This window comes from Solanum verrucosum, unplaced genomic scaffold (genome assembly GCF_900185275.1).
Source record: "Solanum verrucosum unplaced genomic scaffold, falcon-dt-bn FXZP01000144.1, whole genome shotgun sequence".
Classification (NCBI taxonomy): Eukaryota; Viridiplantae; Streptophyta; class Magnoliopsida; order Solanales; family Solanaceae; genus Solanum; species Solanum verrucosum.
In genome coordinates, this window is record NW_026020773.1 from 1958823 (window position 1) to 1979088 (window position 20266).

General features: G+C 30.3%; 1 protein-coding gene across 1 annotated transcript; it reads right to left on the reverse strand.

The window, feature by feature from the left end:
* Positions 1–1392: 1392 nt before the first annotated feature.
* Positions 1393–4993, reverse strand: LOC125813021 (uncharacterized protein At2g39910). Its single transcript, XM_049492510.1, has 8 exons — positions 4886–4993; positions 4304–4802; positions 4099–4185; positions 3192–3382; positions 2351–2546; positions 2018–2082; positions 1649–1750; positions 1393–1521 (listed from the first exon to the last, which is right to left on the reverse strand). Exons 1-8 carry the CDS (start codon positions 4969–4971, stop codon positions 1437–1439), a joined length of 1311 nt encoding a protein of 436 aa, XP_049348467.1. The 5' UTR covers positions 4972–4993; the 3' UTR covers positions 1393–1436.
* Positions 4994–20266: the final 15273 nt, after the last annotated feature.

Sequence of the window (20266 nt, forward strand, 5' to 3'; positions counted from 1 at the left end):
AAATAAATACATCTCCATACGAAATACTGAATTGTAACAGTATTATATCTTAAACTTGAAAGTATTCCTATGGGCGACTAACTATTTACATTGATGCTGAGCCCAATCACTCTCAATCCCTTCGTTTGATGAATTGTTGAGAAGCATAACAAGTCCCAGCAATTGAAAAGAATGGCAACCCGGTGCACTGAGCTCTCACTATGCGAGGAGTCCGGAAAAGGGCCAGACTACAAGGATTTATTTGTACGCAGTCTTACCCTGCATTTTCACCAAGAGGCTGTTTCCCACGGCTCGAACCTATAAACTCCTTATCACATGGCGACAACTTTATCAATTACACCAAGGTCGCCCAATTGAACAACCTGTAAATGCATAGACTGGCAATTAGTACCCCAAAGAGACAAATGTTTCTGCCCATTTGTGCAAGTGAAAAATAGATCTCCCATTTCTCTCCACTTTGTACGAATGCAGTGCTAAAACAGGGAGTAGTGACAAGTTATTTAGAGTATCAAACTGATGCAAGACCTACCTGTATACTTTTCCAAAGGGCATAATACATAAACATACACTCAAATTTAGTCACAGCTGTCAAGTAAACACTCCAGCTTACAAAATGATCATCTAGACACCTCCAAAATTTATGTGTCACATCAGCCTTGGGTCTCCACAAGACACAGTGGGAACAAGTTGGAGTGTTTAGTTGCTAGCTCAAACCAAGTTGAAGTATCTAGATGTGCACTCTCAAAGTTGGAGTGTTTATTTGCCAGCTAACGCCAAACTTGAGTCTCCTCGGCAACTCAAAAGGCAAAAGCAAGTATTCAAATCCAGTAAACCACTAACCATTAACAGCTCCCAGCAAACAACACTAACAAACAGAATATACAAAGTCCCGTTTTTTATATCAACTCCAGGAACTTTTAGCACACGATTGCATCAAGAAGCCACAAATATTACACACTTTCCCCAATTAATATGACGGTTTACTTTTTATTTTGAATGTTCCAAAATATTTGGCGCTATCTCACTAATAACATCATTTTAAAACATCTTTCATAGGTTTCAAAATTCAAATTATTTAAGTTTCACCTGTTCTCCGTCGAACTAACCTTTTTAATTATCAATACTAATTAATATGTGATCAAGACAACATTTTAAACTCTATGCTATCCTAATGAGTTTTCATAAATTGGGATTGAGGGAGCAGCTAAAAAACCATCCATCAGATAGAACCTGAATTTTGATTTAACAGATCAGGGCATCATTGGCAAATTATTATAAAGCACGGGATCATTTTGCAGCAAAAAATTGGCTAAGACAGCTGATGCTACCACCTAGCGTAAGTGCAACAAATATCATCTTGAATGTTTGAGCAACATTTTGCTCGTTTTTCTCATGATAGTTCAGAGGGATATAGCTTTACCATTGCAGGCTGTTGTTCAATAAGGGAATGATGAAAAAATTGTCAAGTCAGGATCATCCTTGTGCTTGTCCCAAGCGGCTTTGAACTGCGAGCCCTTGGATCTTGACAATGAGGGGAAAATATTAAGAAATTGAAGAACTCAATAATTAGAGAGAAACTACAACAGAACGAAAAAAAACCTATCACATGAAGGAAGAGAAAACAGAGGTAACAGAGCATGATATTTACTGTTGGATCAAAATTATAGTCTGAAGAACAAGTTTTCTGATTTCTTCACGTGCAATTTTCAGCGCTGCTTCCTTGAATAGACTAACAAGTTCATCCACCAACCTGCATCACATCGACAGATACAATTTAAAGAAGCGAGACGAGCATGTAGGAAGGTTCTAGTTTAACGCTAGGGATGTTAATCCATCATCAGTTAAGATGGTTTAACTGTTGAAAAAAGGGGTCCTCAGTTAGATGCAAAACTGGAATTCGGGAACGAAAAAATACACTATTGGATTTATTTATAACTTTTAGCGTACTCCATTCTTCATATTATCTGCAGATATAAGTAAAATTCAGGGTGACTCCTAATATTCCTTCGTAAATTACCTTTCAATGTATGGAGAATTCCTTATCCATGTCAACTTTACAATTGTCTTGATCCGTTCAAGAACCTGAAATAAAAATGAAGTATCAAATGTGCTGCTAGCGGTGATCTTCAAGCACAACATCTTGTATAAGAAAATTTTTAAATGCAAAAGAAACTCAACTCTTATATATTTTAACAAAAAGTCTGTTGATGCAACTAAATTATAGTACTTAATCAGTCAGCAGAAACTGAAACTAGAGGAGAAAGGAATTCAGCAAAACTGTGGTTTACTGTAATAGTTCATAAAAAGGTAGCAAGGCTGACCAGCTCAAAAGATTTCCATCACCTCTTACCAGTAGAACAGTTCTGTCATCATCTGCATGCATCCACCGGAAGAAGAGAGGGAAAAGTCGCCTGAAATGAGATAGCAGTATAAGACCAAGACCATTGAACAGTGGCTCAATATGCTGTAGCCATGCAACACGTCGCTCCTTATTTCTTGGTTGCCTTTCCAGGTGACTCAACATCTCATTCAACAATTTTTCATACCTGTGTCACAATAGTTTTGATAGGTAAATACATACATGAAGCATAACATATTGGAAATGCTAATGTTGGAGGACATGTGGCATGTTAGTACACTAAGGTACAGATACCTATTGTAATGTATATGACATCGCCATAAACTTCAAAAGACAACTAAATAGGGATTTGCTGCATCACAAGCCTCTAAAAAAAGAAGAAATTTTATTCAGATATCAGTTGTCTAAAAAGAACAGCAATTATGATGCCAAAACAACAACTTGAAAATCTGGCTTCCAAAATATTTATTAAAAAAAAAGTTGTAAATTTGACAATGATAGACTGTTCCCTAGAGTTAACTTCAATGAGTAACACAGAGGTAACCCTATCCCTCCCCCACCCACCCCAAAAAACAAAAAAGTCGAACTTTCACTTAATGCAAGCCAAAACATTGAGAGTATCCAACTGTTTATTTGGTGCACAAAAATTTTATAGGACAGTTCTTTCTGCATTACCATCCAGACATCATTCTTTTGAAGGATTACTGTTAAGAATTATGCCATTTCCCCAGTAAATTTATGAGTTGAATACCATTTTAAATCATGCGTACATGTTGGGAAAATTTATCCAAGATTCAATATACAACATATAGTGATATAGAAGACACTCTACCATATGCTTCGAGGATTACTTTTCTGGGTGAAGGTCACCATAAGTACAGACATTTGAACCACACGCTCCCATATCTCATCATCGGAAGCAATATTTTGGCAGCAAGCATCAAGGATTACATCTTCATACCAACCAATCTCAGCCGCATTGACATTTTTCGCCAGATATATTAAGCTAATCATGCCCTGTCCCTGAAGTAAGAGACAACATTTAGTCAACAACCTAATGAAAGCAAAAATATTAATCTTAATTATGAGATGCAAATGTATAGCAGACGAGCACCACTTGCTTGTAACAATTTGAAATACCATTTTAAGCTTGAAGATGGATTACATCATGCTCCAAATGACTAAGTCACAAAGGTACTTACCAAAAAATAGAAGAAGAAGAAAAATGACTAAAAAGGAAAGACAAACTGAGAGAGGTGCTATCAACATTATTGCAATCAGAAGTCTCTAACAGAGTATCCACGGACAAGCTTTAGAAAAGAACTGAAACGTGATCTTTGATGTTCTTTTTGTTGTCAGCAGTTGCTAAGAGCTCAGAAATGAGCCAAATAGTAGAAGCACATACAAGTTTAAGCACTAGCTAGCTAATACTTGATTTAAAGAGTCTGTCCCTTCTAACAATTTACAATGTATTTTGACCACAATATATCTCAAGGGAAACACAGTGATTTAGGAAAAGAGAAATCTCCAATTAGAATATCTAATCATCTAACTCTTTCACAGTATTAACGGATCACTGCAAGAATCAACAGTTTTACACTATTTAGAGAGTTTTAACTATTTTGAAGTTATATAGGGCTATCAACACAGTTTGAAGCACCGATCAACAAGTACGTGAAATATCTGATTGAAACAGCAACAAATTTCTAAGACCAGCAATCATACAAAGACAAATGCACCTTTACTTCAGATGACCAGTGATCAAGAGCTGTTAGGGCACATGGAATCACCAAAGAGCACACTTTTCCAAGGTGAGGATAATCCACCTACAAATGATAAATATTGAAGGTTATGCTTCATTTCATCACAATAGAATTAAAACCACCAACTGAAGAAAATAATCATACAAATAAATCATCAAGTACCAATTAAGGATATACATACCTGAGAAATGAACCATCTAAACTGATAAGCAGCAATAATGGCGTATGCTACAGGAACACTAGCGCTTGCAGCTGATATCTCATGACCATCAATTGATTTATCAATGGCACTCTCTTTTATCGTGTCTTTTAGCAAAGGCAAGAGTTGAGGGATTAAGTGTATGGCCAAGATTTTATCATTTGGGAGAGACTTAAAATCAAGATCCAGCTCACCAAATTTGATCAAGTCATGATTCCCAGAAGCCATGGTAGCATAAGCTTTAGATAGGTCTTTGAAGGCAGAGGCAGCAGCAAGAGATAGCGAATTGGGAACCCAAAAGAGTTGATTGTAGGTGGATTCAGAGGCAGACGCCAATGCAGCACAGCATATGCTAAAATCCCTTATTTCGAGTTGGGAGTCGGAAAGAAGAGACAGTAGCATGGATTTGATAGAGACACTGGAACCCTCTGGAGGAGTATAAGGTGCCTTGGAGAGTGATTTCCTTATTGGCCTTGATAATCTATTAAATACAGTTTTTATACAAATTATTACTCACACCCAGTATGTAGTACGTATTAAAACAAGCAGAAAGAAGGGTCTTACAGAAGCAGCTCTTCATTGAGAGACTTCAACATTCTTCCCTTCTCTCTGCTAATTGCTACGGTTTCCAAACCAGACAACCTGTCCATTTTGTACTTACATAAATTTACGAGCTGTTTGTCCAACCAACTTTCTTACTACCTTGAATCAAGATCTTAAGACAAAGAACAAGAGACAAGGGATTGAAACATCATTGATGTTCAATCCTTCGTCAAACTTAAATATGAGTTGTCGCTTCTTTACATGACTCATCTTAAAAGCCAATTAACATTAAGCAAATCATAAATCATCCTGACACGCAGAAAGGATCACATGAAGGGGACGAAAAGCTAAAAATCATATAACTCAGTGAAGAACTCAAATCATTTGGATTCAAACGAAGCAAACACGCTAATATATATCTAAATTAAAATGGAGAAATGCAGTAAAGGAAAGGGGACATGAGTAATTGAATGTAAATAGAATTATACAGTGTTATCAAAACCAGAAAAGCTCTAAGCTTCTTTGAGGCTTTAAGCGCAAATAAACCGTGGGATTTAATGAAAAAGGCACAAAGGGAGAAAAAAATACAAATATATATATGTTTAGTCCAAGATTAACAATAATTATAAGCATGAATATAATATATATGAACAAAGAAATTGAAAAAATATTCCTATAAAGGGAAATATCAATTGTACAGTGTCCTCATTGGCAAGGAAAACTACGTCTTACAATCTTGATGACAACACAGAAGTGCACATTAAGCAACTCGAAGTGCCCAACACGTTCTGAACCCACTCCAGGGTTTAAGTGTGCCTTTGACAACACTGATTATAAACACTCTCATTTTCCGGAAAAAACTCTCAGGCCCAAATGACTAATTTAGCTTTCCATTAAGTAACTGAATTTTTTTATGGCAAAGTTCTGCATTCAACTCATGTTTCCTCAAGATTAAATTCAACCAATTCACTGATTTAGCCTATATCAAAATTCATCCACAGTAGCATAAGAATGAATCACCAACTTAAATTAAGCAAATGATGAAGAATAAATCAATAAATTAGAACAAAACAAAGTTTAGAAAGAAAGACTTACAGTGCTAGAAGGGATCACCGTCACTCGAAGTTCGCAAAATGCAAGAGAAAAGGGTAGGGGATTGTGTTTGGGTTTTGATACATCTTACACGTGAATAAAAATTTAATTATTATAACTTTAATTAATTTCAAAGTCCTAAATATTAAGTAGGGTAATAACTAAATGACAATTATTTGAGGAAAATAGTAAATGACAATTTTATTTTTTGTAAAGCTTTTTAATGAAGAGTCAAAAGTTCAATCAACATTGTGCAGGTCAGCTTACGGGAATGAAGGACTATCGTCAATGTGGCTGGAGCCGCTAGATCCCACAACAGCAATCTTCAAACTGATAAACCAACCTTTCACTTCTCATATGGGCAATCACCCACATGAGGACCAGAAGACGGCATTTGAAGGCTATATAAAGTCCTTATCCAAGAAATGAACTATCTTGCTTAACATAGCTATTTGAAGGCAGTGGCGGAGCCAGGAATTTCACGAAGAGGGTCCAACAATTAAACAACAAAAGCTCTTTTTAAAAAGGGAAAAAAATTGTTTCAAGTGAGATTTAAACACGCGAGCACTGACTCATTAAAGATGTCTAAACACACATTCAAGACATCTTAAACCACTAGGCTATAACAACCTATTATATCAAGGATGTCCAAAATATGTTATTTTATCACTTCATGTGCCATTTTACTTGTATATGCGGTATTTTTTTTCCGACGAAGGGTGTCCAATTGGACACCCTGGCATACATGTGCCTACGCCACTGTTTGAAGGAAACTCATTTTTAAGCTCAGACTATTTCCATAGAATAGCTACCACCCCTAAACAGAACAGGTACCTGATAACTCTATCCACCAAGGCTAGTACATTACTACATATGGGGAAAAAAACCAAGTGTTTCTATTACAACTGAAATTTGATCCTGAGACCTCATGGTTCTCACCGACCTCATCGACCACTGGGCCACCACTAGGTGTTTTTCTCATGCCTCAAATTCTTGCACACACAGTCACATAAAAGGATTACAGAATGTAAAACACCCAATTTAGTACTCATCATCATCATGTAATTCATAAGAAAGTATTGAAAGAAACAGATTTCCTAGCTTATTGAATTTAACAACAGAGCAAAAAATATTGGAAATAATGAGGAATTTTACCTCTTGTTGAGCAGCGTTGACTGGCGCCGGACCGAATTGAGTTGACAATCTACTAGAGCTTCACCGATGAATGGAATATTCCGTTTTGGCCGCCGGAGAACTCCGACGAGAAAAAAGTAAAGAAATAAAATTAGATTCCAGAGAGAAATTGTTGGGCCTCAAAATGAAACATACTGTTGGGCCTTGATGATACAGTTCTCATATGGGCCAAAGCCCAAGTCCATTCTTTACCACAGTTGGACTCGAGCAGTGTATTAACATTTAATTACACGCACCGTCTTTCAAATGAGTTGGTCTTTAATTTTTGTCCTTAGCAATTGAATTTATACCAAGCGAGTCATAAGTTCTTTAAGGGCGCAAGGTATAACATGTGATTTATTACGATGTGAAGATATAAATTTATGTCCCACGAAAAAAGTTGTTTATCTCAAGGGATAAAAATTAAAGACCAACAAAGTGCACAAATACTCGTTTTCAGGGGCCGCCATTTAACTAATACTCACTGTATTAATTTCTTAATGAATTTATTCGCTTCTGAAAATAATTCAGGTATACACGACTGAGATTGAAATTTTGCGTCGGAGGAGCATGTAAAATTGTCTTAAATCTCTCATGCAATGTTTGAATTTCTTTTGTCAAAAAAGAATTTTATTTTTCGAATTTCAATAATTTAACACCCAAATCTATTTCAAATAAGCTCAAATTTAATTCATAAAATTCATATCACAGATGAACAAACTTCAACCATCAATCTATCAAAACAATAACAAATCTACCAAAATTATTCAGCACCCTTTTATATTTTGAAAATGTCTTTTCTAGGAAACTGTTTTTTTTATGAAAGTAGGAAAGACAAGCTTTATAAGTGATATTTCATTTCTGTTTGTTCTCGCGTACACCCCATGTCACCCTGCCGACTCCACCACCCTCACACTCTCCCAATACCGTCACACATTCCTATAATATTAATTATCTAGAATATATGTTTTTTTACAATAACAAAATTTATTTGCTTGCTTGCAACACACCAAAAAAATAAGAAGTGAACCATTTATTTTTTGGAAAAGATATTTTTTTCACAAAATATATTTTCCTTAATAACTAACACAACGTCGTTGTATAGGTTGTAATATGCAAAAAGGTATAGACATTGATCGGTTCAAATGAAGGTATTAAATTGGAAAATGACTTTATTGATGATGAATTAATAATGAAAAAGATGTACTTAGTGTGTTTGGTATGAATCTATATATATATATATATATATAAAGCTGGATATAAAAAATCTGATATGGCACTTCTCTATGATCAGCATTTTTATTTGTCTTTTATCTTTTTTTTTGGATTTGTTTTCTATTTTTAAATTGATATTTTTTAAAAATTAAAAGTATTTAAGAATCTTACCCAATTAATCACCTCTACTTAAAAACATCCCTTAAATTATTATACATTTAAGTAAATGGAAGATGAAAAAACAAAAAAAAATCATTTCTTACAACTGTTTATACAGTTTGCCTATAAATTAAAAAAATATTGAGCATCCATAGCCAACAATGAACTCCATGATTTCACTTCTTCTTCTTCCGTTTCTTTACATTTATCAATTCATACAAAAACAAAAAATTTAAGAAAAAAATTGATGTGTACACTTTTGTTAGAAGTGAATGTCAACATTTGATTTACATATCTGTTGGCATACATAATTCTATTTCATCCAAAAAGAAAGAGGAAGAGGAATAGGAAGAGAAAGAGAGAATATATTGGTGTAGGAAGAAAGACTACACAACAAATGATTCTTCTCAAAATAAAAGACTTTTTCAAAGAATGTTACACTATAATTCCTCCTACATGCTGAGAAAATTTTTACTTGATTGAGAAATTTATAGGAAGGGTGATTGGTGTTCAAATGCCAAGAAGAATTATTTAGAAGAATTATCTATTTATGGAATTCAAATTAAATTAGGAGAAGAATAAGATAGAATTATTTAAAGAAAAATCAATCTATTTATGGAATTCATATCAAATTAGAAGGAGAATAAAAAAAAATTATAATTTGAAAAGGAGCCAAAATTAGTGCTTACATTATTTATTTTAATTTATTTATTCTACTAATTTCGTTTTTTTTATCACAAATACTTTTCTCATTTATTTTTTATTTATGTGTCTTTAATTAAAGTTTATGTCTTTATCATTAAATCTCTTTATATTTATATTTAGAAGAATTATCTATTTATGAAATTCAAATTAAATTAGGAGAAGAATAAGATAGAATTATTTAAAGAAAAATCAATTTATTTATGGAATTCATATCAAATTAGAAGGAGAATAAAAATAAATATTTTATAATTTGAAAAGGAGCCAAAATTAGTGCTTACATTATTTATTTTAACTTATTTATTCTACTAATTTCATTTTTTTATCACAAATACTTTCCTTATTTATTTTTTATTTATGTGTCTTTAATTAAAATTCTTTAACATTAAATCTCTTTATATTTATGTTTTAATATATAGATGAATCTATATTAAAATACTAGGTGCTAGTGGGACATCTCCTGCCACTTTGTTGGATTAATATTTTTTATTTTTTATTTTGTATTTAAAAATTGCGTAAAAATACTATAAATCATGATAATTGACAATATAAAATATGTTTTGAAAAAAATACAAAAAATTTCACTGATTCTTGAAGTGAATCTATCGTAAAAATACTATAAATCATGATAATTGACAACATAAAATATTTCAAAAATGTTGTATGTGAGTAGTCTTATTATGCCTTAAATAGAGTCAAAGAAGGTACAAGTTTGTGATAAAAAAAACTTATTCCTTTATCCACGCAAACAATCGCTTCAAAAACTCGGTTATTAGCCCCAAAACATACCATTTATATTATAGCACGGGCCACATTATCTAGTATCTATATAAAGGAGAATGTTAGACATGTTGATGTAGCTATTTATCTTCTTTTTTTGTGGTTTTTTCTACCATTAAATGCTATTATTTATTCCTCAGTATTTCTCATCTTCTTCTTTTTAGTATTTTAATTTCTTCCCTAATGATATTTGTATCATTTCTTTAAATCACATTTTCCCCCTTTTTAGTTCCGTTTTACTTTTTAAATTTTTTTTTTTTATCCAATTCAAGAAACTTATATTTTTATATAATATAAAGTTTCTTTTATTAAAAAAATTATGATTTTGTTCCCTAAATCTCACCATTTATGACATTTTCTTTAGTCACTTCTCTTCCTTTCCTTATTCTTTTTTCACTTTTTTTATTTATTCAATTCAAAAAAAGTATATCTTTATTTAGTATAAAGGTATTTCTTTTATTTTTTTTATTTTTTTATTTTCCTTCTTTATTTACTTTTAAAGGTTTACCTCCATAACTTATATCTATTAAACTTCTATTCTTAATAATATAATTAATTTCATGACTTTTAAGTTTTCATATTCAAAATCCCCAACTATTAAATTATAAAATTTAAGATACTTAATGATATTTCTCCATTTTTGTCATTATAAATTCACAAGTTTTTTGTTTCATGAAATTTCTACTCAAGATTATTTTTTATATTTCATGCATTGTTCTTTGTAGTACATGATGAAGAGGACTCTGAATGTTGATTAATTTGACAAAAGAGGTGTCGGCCAAAAGCTCAAAGAAGTTACTGAAAAAAAGAGCTAAAAAAAGTGGGCACTTATTTTGTATTCTTATTTTTATCTATTTTCTTTTGATATGATTCTAAGGAAGATGTGTGTGTGTGTTTGTGTTTTCTCCATGTAACTTCTTTAATTTGAATTTGTATAATTTTTCATTATTGCAAGTCTGTATTTTTGTTTAGATGCAAATTAGATATTGTAACTTTGTGTGTAATAATATTAACTTCTAACCAATGTTCAACAATATTATTGTACAAAAAACTATTTATGTTTTTTTTAAATATTCCTCTATTGTGTCCGTATCAAATCATAATTTCTTATTTCATGAAACTCCTACTCACGATTATCCTTTTTATTTCATATTGGAAGTCGTGTTTTCCATGTTTTGTTATTGTAGTATAGGTAGACTCAATAAAGAGGACTCTTAGATGTTGTGCATTAATTCATCAATATTATTTATTTTCTTATGATTAAGAACCTGATGAAGGTATGTGCATTGTGTTCTTTCTATGTAATTTCTTAAGCTTGGAATGTAAAAGCATTTTGTTTGTACGTTGTTAGACGAAAATTTATTACTATAACTTTATCTTATGCTAATTATTATCAAGGTTCAAACACTATTATTGATAGATTAGAAAATTTGAATATATATCAAATATTGAAATAAAAAAAAATTATGATATTTTTTACAATAAAAGGAACCATTTATATTTCTTATGATTAAGATTCTAAGAAAGATGTGTTTTTGTTACTATAAAAAGTTACTATTAAGTAGGATAGAAGAAGGAAAAGAGAAAAGGAAGAAAAAATTAATAAAATATAAAACAAATACTACAATAAAGGATAAGAGGCAAAATTAAAAATATGAATATTATTTAGATAATGATGAAAAATAAGACGAAAGACAACAATAATGAATGAATAAAATCGACACCTCTCTTCGACCAAAAATATTGTTATTATTATTATAATAATAAAAAGTTAATTACAATTTTTGCATTCATTTTTATTCTAAATGTCTATAAATAAAGACATTGTAAGACTTTTAGAAATGATCACATTAGAGTTCAAAAAATTGTGCATTAATTTCACTTTTTTTTCTTCTTTTTCTTAATAATTAAGATCATAAGAATGATGTTGCATTATTTATTTATTTACATTCTCTTCATAATTTTTTTGTTTTATATTTTCTACGATTTTTTTATTATCCTAAAGTTTATAATTTTTCTTTGTCCAAAGTAACAACTTATAACTTTGTTGGAAGTCATATAATTACTGACCAAACATTTCTCTTTATGAACTCACTTATACGTCTAGATATATGTATATGCACATAATATAAATATTTCTTCTATCTATACTATATTTTCATAAAATTATTGACATCTTCACCTTTTTAACCGCGCGAAGAGCGGATAAATTCCCTAGTTAAAAAATAAATAGTTTTGTATTAATTAGGAAGTATCGAAGATGTACTTAGTGTGTTTGATATGTTATTTTAGGAAGGGTATTTATTTTGGAGATTACTAAAAATACTAAGAATAAATAGAGTAGTATATATTTAGTCAAATCAAATGTGATTATAAGGTGTAAAATCTTAGTAGTTAGTTAGTGATATCAACTTATGTTTTCTGTTGACTTTAGATTATATACAAGTATTTGAGCGTTTACCTAACGATTAACACTAGCTAGCGACCACATAATTACACTTGTTCTTAATATAATTAAGATGTGATTAATCTCACCAAAAATATTAGTGAAAATAATTAATAAGGAACAAAAAGGTCCGCTGGCATGTACAAATAATTCACGTGCGAATGGCTGGTTCCAATTTGACATATGATAATATAAATAAAAGACAAAATATTTCAACTACTGCACCATAATTCATATTGATATATATTTTTTACTAACTTCAATATGTATCAATATTAGGGGTGTGCAAAAATCAACCGATCAATAAATCAGATCGAAAAAAATGTTATTTGGTTATCATTATTGGGTTAACGGATTAACGGGTTTTTAATGATTTTACAAACAATTTTTATTGGGTTATTGGTTCGGTATCGATTTTTAGTATTGGGTTATTGGATAAATCAATAACTAGCCTCCATAAATATTAAAGTAATAATTTGGCATAACTAGACACTATATCAATACTCTACACTTGACACTTCATAGTACTTCTATTTCGCATAAAAAATTCCATATTATGCTTTGGTTGTAACATGTAATTGTAGCCTTCGTACTACATCTACTGATTTTATTGATGAAATTTCTCATTAGATTTCTTGTTTCACTATATCAAAACATTTACAGTTGATTTGCTTGTTTCACTGTTTCGCGCTAAATTGTTAAAGAAGCAAAAAGTCATATATTTATTTTATAAGCATTTTCTTATTGGGTAAATCAAAAGTTGAACCGTCAATAACCAAAAATCGATAAATCGAATATCTTATATCTTATTGGTTTATTATTGGTTTAGCATATCTAAAAATCAAAAACCGATAAACTAAAACGATAATACATAAAACTGAATCGAACTGATCGATACACACCCCTACTAAATATCATGGGACCAAATTATAATTGTACTACAACTAGACTCTGGGTGTTTGCTACCTCCCCTACACCACACCCCACCTATGGGCAGATCTACATCAAGTATTAGTGATGGAGTTATGGAAATTTAATAACTTAAGCAGGTCATTTGCCCAAGATATTTTACAAAGAGGCATTTAAATCCAATGGAAGATAATAAAGTGTGTTCTTTTTACATATATAATATGTTAGAACACATTAGGAGGGTACATATTTCGAAGATTACAAAAAATATTAAGGACAAAATAGTAAAGGTCTAGTCAAATAAAAAATGCTTATGATGAGGCGTAAAATCATAAGATAATGATGATTATAATTTATTTATTTTTGTCGATTTTGACTATAAATACTTTTAAAGTTTACCAAATGCATAGATAGACACCAAAATATCTTATAAGCTTGTTAAAACAAGGTTATAACCCTAGCCAAACATATTCTTTGACTATCCTAATAATCATAGGATTTTGCTTATGAATGTATGTTGATTATAATTCTTTTAGTATCTATATATGAAGTTCTTTGTAAAAAGAATATATAAGTAACATTCCAAGCTAAATAAAGAACCATCAATTTTACATTAATAGCGTAAATTCTTCCTAAGTTAAATAAGATTTTCAGAACAATGAAAAGTCTTAAAAAAATAAAGTCGCTTCATCTTTTATTTTCTTAAATATCTCAAGTTTAACCTTTAATTGAGTAATTTATTTAGACATTTATTGACATCTTAAAATCACATATAGTAAATTTCACTAAATTAATAATCTCTGTAAGATAATATTTTTCATACAGTTCTAACTTGGGACAATGGAAAAAATCACTCATTTCAATAAGATAATATATTTTCATATGATTCTGTTATTTTAAATTAATATAAGCCTAAATTATTAATAAGTTCGACTTCAATTCAGAAATAAATACTATTTCAAAAAAAGAAAGGGGGTGCGGGTCAAATCCGCATCTTTGCGCCCTTTACTTAATTACTTCAAGGGATGATGCGTCCGATACATGATTGATTAATAACGATTTTCAACAACATATAAGATCTCGAGGCTTACTAGACGGAATTTTGTTTGTTAATTCATCACGCTATTTCTTCCTGAAATTTACTGCTAGCAGAAAAGTTAAAACAAAAGGGAATCAATTTAATATTCATTCTATAGAAAAGGTTGTATATACATGAGAAATAATCTTACCTTAAACAAAATATATTCACTCCTATAATAATAATAATAATAATAATAGCTCATCAAACCAACATGGATTGTTATAAAGTGGTGACTGGTGAGACTGTTTCACCCTTAATTAACCAGAGGTCTCGGGTTCGAGCCCTGAGTATGGAGAAAATTCTATTGGGAGCGCCACCCTCGAATGGGCCCTGCAGAGTGCGATCTGAATTTAATCGAAGCTCCAATGTGGACTCCGAACACCGGATGGGAAACCAAAAAAAATAGCTTATCAACATGTACATTACATATATTTTATATGTTAAAAAGATGAAAAGTGCAATTACACAAGTGAATAAATATATTTAGTCATCAAATTATTAAGTTAATAATATGAAAATTATATAACCTCATAAATTCCTTTATAAAATCTCCCTTTATATCATCACAAACAGCCTGCCCTTATCATCTGCAAAAATAATACATAATAATATATTTTTAGTTCTTTTCTTGGTTTTTCTTTCTTTTAACTAAAAATATATATAAATATCTAACTTAAATATATATATAAAGTTGAATATAGATAAAATGATATTGATCTCCACTTCTATCAATGTAAGAAATAAAATTCTATAATAACGATGTTTAGTGCTCTCGGGCTGACGAGAGGGAGTTGCTCGGATGATAAGCACCCCTCACTTCCAACCCGAAGATTGCGAGTTTGAGTCATCAAGGGAGTAAAAGGGAGAGGAAAAAAAAAAGTCCTCTCGGGCTACACTATTCATAAAGCTATCAACATGTGATGATTTAATGCTACAAGAGAATTTAATTTGAACAGTTTCAAAATTATAAACTCACTAAGGTATCAAATGACCCATAATTGCTCATTCATAATTGATGATTGTAGGGTACATACTCCCACTACTAAGTTGCCCCTTCCTAGGAGGCTAGGACAAGTCTACAAAGAGCCAAACAAATTACTCCGGCTATCCATCTTTTCTTGTTTACTGTACTATTTTGAAATGTTTAATAAGACTTGTTCAGTTTATAGATTTAATAAATAATTTATCATGTTGTGTTTGTTTTACTTTTAATATTAAATATTATTCATATTTCAATGTTTAGATGTCTTACATTTAATAAGAGTGATTTGGTAAAATGATTGCCCCTATCATTTACTATTTTTTAATTTATGTATCAAGTTAATAGCGGACAATTATTATTGAATAGAGAGAGTATTAATAAATTTCAAGATATAACCTCCAACCATTGAAAGTTGATATTGATATTCAAGAAGTTGTCCAGCTAGTAATATGAGAAAAAGACTTATCAATATTAGGTGCATATACGTTCGTTAAAAATATGAAAAAAGACTGATCAATATTGGGTACATATACCCTTCGTTAAAAATATGAGAAAAGACTGATCAATATTACGTACATATACCCCTCGTTAAAAATATGAGAAAAGACTGTCAATAGTACGTACATATACGCATCATAAAAATATGAGAAAAGACTGATCAATATTAGATACAAATACCTCTCGTTAAAAATATAAGAAAAGACTGATCAATATTATTTTGGGACACACCACATGCTTTTGCATATATTTTGTTGGGCAAATGGAAAAATATATCTCTTAATTTTGCTATTTAGAGCACATATACCCCTTGTTAAAAAAAATGGTGCATATATATCCTTATCGTTTAACAAATAGTGCATATATATCCTCGTCATTTAACTAATGGTGTAGATTTATCTTTTTCGACTTTTCGTTAACAGACTAATAACTTGAAATTGGTTTTTAAATTTCAAGAATGTCACGTGGCTTAATAAAATTACCTCTTCCATATTTTTACTCACTCAGACCCAACCAATTGAGAAAAAAATATTCTTCATCTATTAGACTCAATCCAAACCAAAATTTATGATTGAGTAAAAAAGAAAATGATTTTTTCATTTTGATCGAGTCTAGAGGTGTAAAAAAGTGGTGAGATAATTGTTGAACCAATGTAATATTTTTGAAATTAAAAACCAGTAATATTATTTTGGTCAATTAAGTAAAATATAAATTTATTAATAAAAAAGATAAATATACACATTTATTAGACGATATAATGTATATTTACTACTATTTTTTTTACCAAACAATATAGCTATTTTAAATCGCAAAATGGAGGGATATATTTACCCTTTTTCCCCTACAAATGGTCTCACTTGTTTCAAGAATAGGGTGAAATTCTTTTTCAGCGAAAAAAAAGAAGGTAAAACTTTTTAAGTTTTTTTTTAAATGCAAGAACTAAGAAGGTTAAAAATGCACTTAGCTAATTATGTGAAATAGATAATTTTATATTCCATTTAAAAGATGTATCTTTTCTAACTATTTATCCTTTATGGGCTAATTATAACAACTTCTAAAGGGCAAATTTAGGTAGCTGGCTTGGAAATGAGGTATGCAAAAATATTGAATACTTTATAAATAATATTATGTATTATACTTAGTTAAAAAGTATTTCGTTACTTCTATATAAAACTAATATGATGTTTTGTAATACAGAAATTTGCATAACTAATATATGTATTATTTTAAATAAGCTACAAGATGAAATAAGTATTAATACATATATAATTAATATGTACATTACTAATACTTATATAACTCTAACTAAATATCAAGTCTACAAATTAAGAGCAAAACAAATTATTAAATGAACTTTAAATATAACCTCCCAACTACTGAAAGTTGATGCTGATGTTCAAGAAGTTGCCTAGCTGGTAATAAATACATTCTTTGGTATTAAGGTTTAACAAAGAATATGCTCACTCTCTTAAAAGCGAGTTAAAGATAAAAAAAAAAGTCTAATCCATCGATAGCCACCTAAAGTTGGCATCAATTTTCACTTAGACACCTTAATTAGGTCTTGTTCATTTTTTAGACAACTCATGTCATTCCCTCGCTGCATCTATTTGACACTTTTTGTTGATGTGTCATAGTGAGTGTATCACACTCGTTTCTGACGCATGAAAAACTTGTTCAATTAAATTTTATTTTATTTTTTTCTTCTTCTTCCCCAATTTTTAACTACCATCTCCCAAAACTTCAACTCCTTATGTGGAGAAGTATATTCGATAGTGCTAATTAGTTAAAACAAAAATAACTAAAATTATAATAGATCAAACTTTAATTAATTTGATTATGAAAAAACATAGAACCGACAGAGAAAACAAAGAAGGGAGATTGAAGAAAATGATCCTACGTGAGTCAAGAACTGATCATAAACTTGAAAAGAAGAATTTAAGTGAGAAGACGATTTGGATGGGGGAGGGTGGGGGTTCGGGTGGTGGGGCTAGTGGGGAGAATGATTTGGGTGGAGGAGGGGTTGGAGATCGGGTGGTTGGGGTGGTTGGGAAGATGATTCGGGTGGGGGGAGGGATTGGGAATCTGGGGTGGGGTACTAGAGAAGAAAATCTCTAAAATGAATGCCACATGTCTTCATTTAATTTGCCACTTTGGCATGTCATCAACGAGTTTGTTACACACACCTTACATATTTGGTTGATTGTCAAGAAAATGTCAAAACGACATAGTGGGCATGACATGAGGTGTTTAAAATGAATAAAATCTATTTTAGGTGTCTAAATCAAAATTAGTGTCAACTTAAAGTGGTCACTCATGGGTTAAGCCAAAAAAAATAAATATGAAAAATAACTGATTAATATTAGGTACATGTCATTTGTTATATATTTTGGGACACACCACATGCTTTTGCATATATTTTGTAGGGCAAATGGGTAACTATACCTTTTAATTTTGTTTATGTAGAGCATATATATATCATCGTTAAAAAATTATGCATATATATTTGGGAAAAGGGTCAAAATTACCCCTCAACTTTGTTTTTTTGGTTGATTTTATCCTTACCGTTAAAAGCAAGTTATTTTTACCCTTGCCGTCAATAAACTTAACAAATATACCCCTCCTTGGACGAAAACCCCCAAATCAATTGAAATTATTCAATTTCTTTTTTAACCCGAACCAGAACCCAACCCACTAAACTAAACAAAACCCATAACAAATAAATAAATTATAAGCAAATACAATTGTGGTCTCAAATTGCAAGAAAGCTTTTAGTTAGAATAATGAAGAATTATTTTCTTTCAGGTAGAGAGAGATATAAAATAGTTTGGTGAAAATTTTTAGACCTTGATCTAAATGTTAGGGTCATGAATATTTATTGTTTTTAATGAATGTTCCTTTTTTTCTCTTTTAAGCATTAAATTGTTTTTAATGAATGTTCATTTTTTTCTCTTTTAAGCATTAAATTGTTTTTAATGAATGCTCCTTTTTTTTTCTTCTCTTTTAAGCATTTAGAAGGGGAAAAAACTAAGTAAAATTTAGGGCAGAGGACTTTCTGTAAAAAACTTGATAATAATATTAACTTTTAAAGTTATACATAATATAAGGTAGGATAAAATAATTTGGGATGGTTTGGTATGGATAAAAACAAGTTATTCGTATATTAATTTTCGTATAACTTTTAAGATAGTTGGTAGGTAGATACGCATAATAATTATGCTTAAAAGGTTTTTATTTTGTGCATTTTTAAATATATATTTATTATTATAGTGCATTTTCTCTAATTTTAGAAAGAAAAGACATAAGAAAAAGGTGATACATGATTGAAAGCTAATCAATTACAAATAAAGTAATAATAAAAAGCACATGTTCATCTGATTCATGCAAAAAGATGAGGGGCTTATAAAAGTATAAAAACAATTACATAATTATTATTTATTAGTTTTGTATTTGTTCTTTTCCCTTCTAATATATTTATATAAAGAAGAGACTCATATTTCGGAAAAGACACTAATTAATTCAATACAAAAAAGCTAAAGACAGTTAGTTAATGGATCAAACACTAGTTACATATATTTCTCTATAAATGGCAAGTATTCAAACATTCTAAATGTCATTTGAAGATCAAAACTTAATCAAGCTTAAAATCCTTTTATGTTTATATTTGAAGAAGAATCAAAAGAAATTATAGATATTTATTTTAACATTTATTGTATAAGTTAGAAATCATAGCCGAAATCAAAGATTCAACCACTCAATATTCAAATTGTTCAACAAATAAGTCTACCTATAGATATTGATAAATCATTCTAACTTTTAATTTATTATCAAATTTGTTGCAAATTGATTTGAAACCATTTGAACTTATCTTCAATCTCGTTCAATCATTGAATTGATGGACCATTAAATCATAAGCTCTGATACCACTTGTTGGGTTCGAAAGAATTAGGGCATCATGCGGAAACTTATTATGAGACTAAGTCAGATGACAAAAACTATACTAAAACATAATATAATTATATGATTTGGCCAATTGGCCTACAACTAATATATATTTTTTTATTAAAACTGTTGAGAGAAAAATCTCTCCATAAACAAAATTCTTAAACGTCTACATTGTGGATGCTATTGTGTTCTTGGTATGAGAAAATGTTCTTCAATTTATAGGGTTCCATACATTTTCTCGAAGAAAAGATAACCAAATATGGAAGAAAATTATATTTTTTCTTTAAAGCATTTATGGTAATACTTTAACTTTCCTTTAAAAAAAAAGTAAAACTCAAATATAATAAGAAATCAGGACAAAACCGTAACGAAAAGAATATGTACACAACTTTTTTTATTTTTTCATTTATAAATAAAATTTAT